This window comes from Cyprinodon variegatus, unplaced genomic scaffold (genome assembly GCF_000732505.1).
Source record: "Cyprinodon variegatus isolate N-32 unplaced genomic scaffold, C_variegatus-1.0 Scaffold237, whole genome shotgun sequence".
Lineage (NCBI taxonomy): Eukaryota > Metazoa > Chordata > Actinopteri > Cyprinodontiformes > Cyprinodontidae > Cyprinodon > Cyprinodon variegatus.
In genome coordinates, this window is record NW_015150690.1 from 867,430 (window position 1) to 868,880 (window position 1,451).

At 42.0% G+C, this 1,451-nt stretch overlaps 1 protein-coding gene across 1 annotated transcript in view; it reads left to right on the forward strand.

Annotated features, from left to right (window-relative positions):
• Positions 1 to 358: 358 nt before the first annotated feature.
• Positions 359 to 1,451, forward strand: part of ptprr (protein tyrosine phosphatase, receptor type R) — a 51,823-nt gene continuing 50,730 nt past the window's right edge. The window contains exon 1 of the mRNA XM_015381584.1: positions 359 to 641. Within this exon, the coding sequence (XP_015237070.1) occupies positions 536 to 641 (106 nt within the window). The 5' untranslated portion in view covers positions 359 to 535. The remainder of the gene's footprint in view (positions 642 to 1,451) is intronic.

Below are 1,451 nucleotides of genomic sequence, written 5' to 3' on the forward strand. Positions count from 1 at the left end.
AAGCGATAGCTGACATATTTAGACTGGGTAAGTTGGAAGAATTTAACTGATTTGTTTGGTAATTTAAGATCTCTTTATTGGTTTGGTAACTATTACAGTTGGTGATTGAGCTTTGAGAGTTTTTTCCCACCAGGTTAATGACGGTTTAATTTACAATAATTCAAACAGGAAACGTTTATTTTATTTTTTATTGGGTAAAAATGACCTCTACGTCTTTCTAACCGTAGAAAATGAGTTTCTAAGTATTATTGAAGAGTCTCCCTCCCTCTCTCCCCCCCCTCCATCCCCAGCTGATCGTCATCTCTCCTCATTATATCCCAGACTCGGAGGCAAACAGCCGCCGCCTCCTCCACCGCCACACCGGCTGCTCCTCCTCCCCTCTGGCCGCTGCAGGGCACCGCAGGGCGGGGAACGATCGGTGGAAGAGGACGGGGCGACAGCTGCTGTGAGCGAAAACAATCCCCTCTGCTGTCCTCGCTGATCCCTGACATCGCTGAGAGGATCTCTGCTCCAGTCTGAGCCGCAGGAAAGCAGCATGAACCGCAGCAGAGGAGGACAAGCAGGAGGAGGAGAAGGAGGAGGAGGCTTCCTCACCATGTTTTTCTCCCTCTGTTTAATTTGGACCCAGCTGCTCATCCCAGGTAAGCTGACAGACCACAAACACACACAGATGTTAGGATCCACCACCTTTAAAGCATTAAACATGCTGCTGTCAGGTGTAAAATAAAAACATTCACATGTTTATCAAGCATAGCTGGAATCTGCAGGATTCCCTCATCCACATGGTGTGATGGTGCTTTTTTGATTACCAATACATGGCTGTCATTAAAAATCCCAAATGTGACATTTGTTAATAAAAGCAACGTAATGTTTGTAGAGTCCAAAGTTAAAACATTTAATTAGTCTTAATGCAGAGCAGGTCCTATCTTTAAGAGAATGGGATGAAGTATTTTTAGCTTGGAGAGATATTTGAGTGAGCTGCAGAAGATGCCAGCATTCCCACTGCGTCTTCAGGGGCTGATCAGTGATGCAGTTCCTGTGTGAACGCCTTAAAACTGAATTTAGGTCAATAGACCTTCACTCTGAATCCACCGAAAACCAAGGGAGCAGCTGATTTGAGGAAAACCTCAGAGATGTTACTGTCTGCATTAATGCAGATCCAGAATAAATTAATCAAAATGCTGTTTCTTTATAAAATTAGAGGAGCTTCCTCAGCTTTAATGGCGTGGTGCTCTTTATGAAAAAGCGTTATACATTTTTTTTTGGAAGGAAAGAAATTGTAAACCTTGTTTTAAAGACATAAATGGTTTAAATGCCGGACATACAGACTGAATAGAACATAAAAACTGTTTCTCACCTTAGTCCAAAATGGCTAAAATCTGGGTAAAATTTATGCAAACAAATCCAATTAAATTCTATAGCACTAATTATTTCTATAGCACTAATTATTT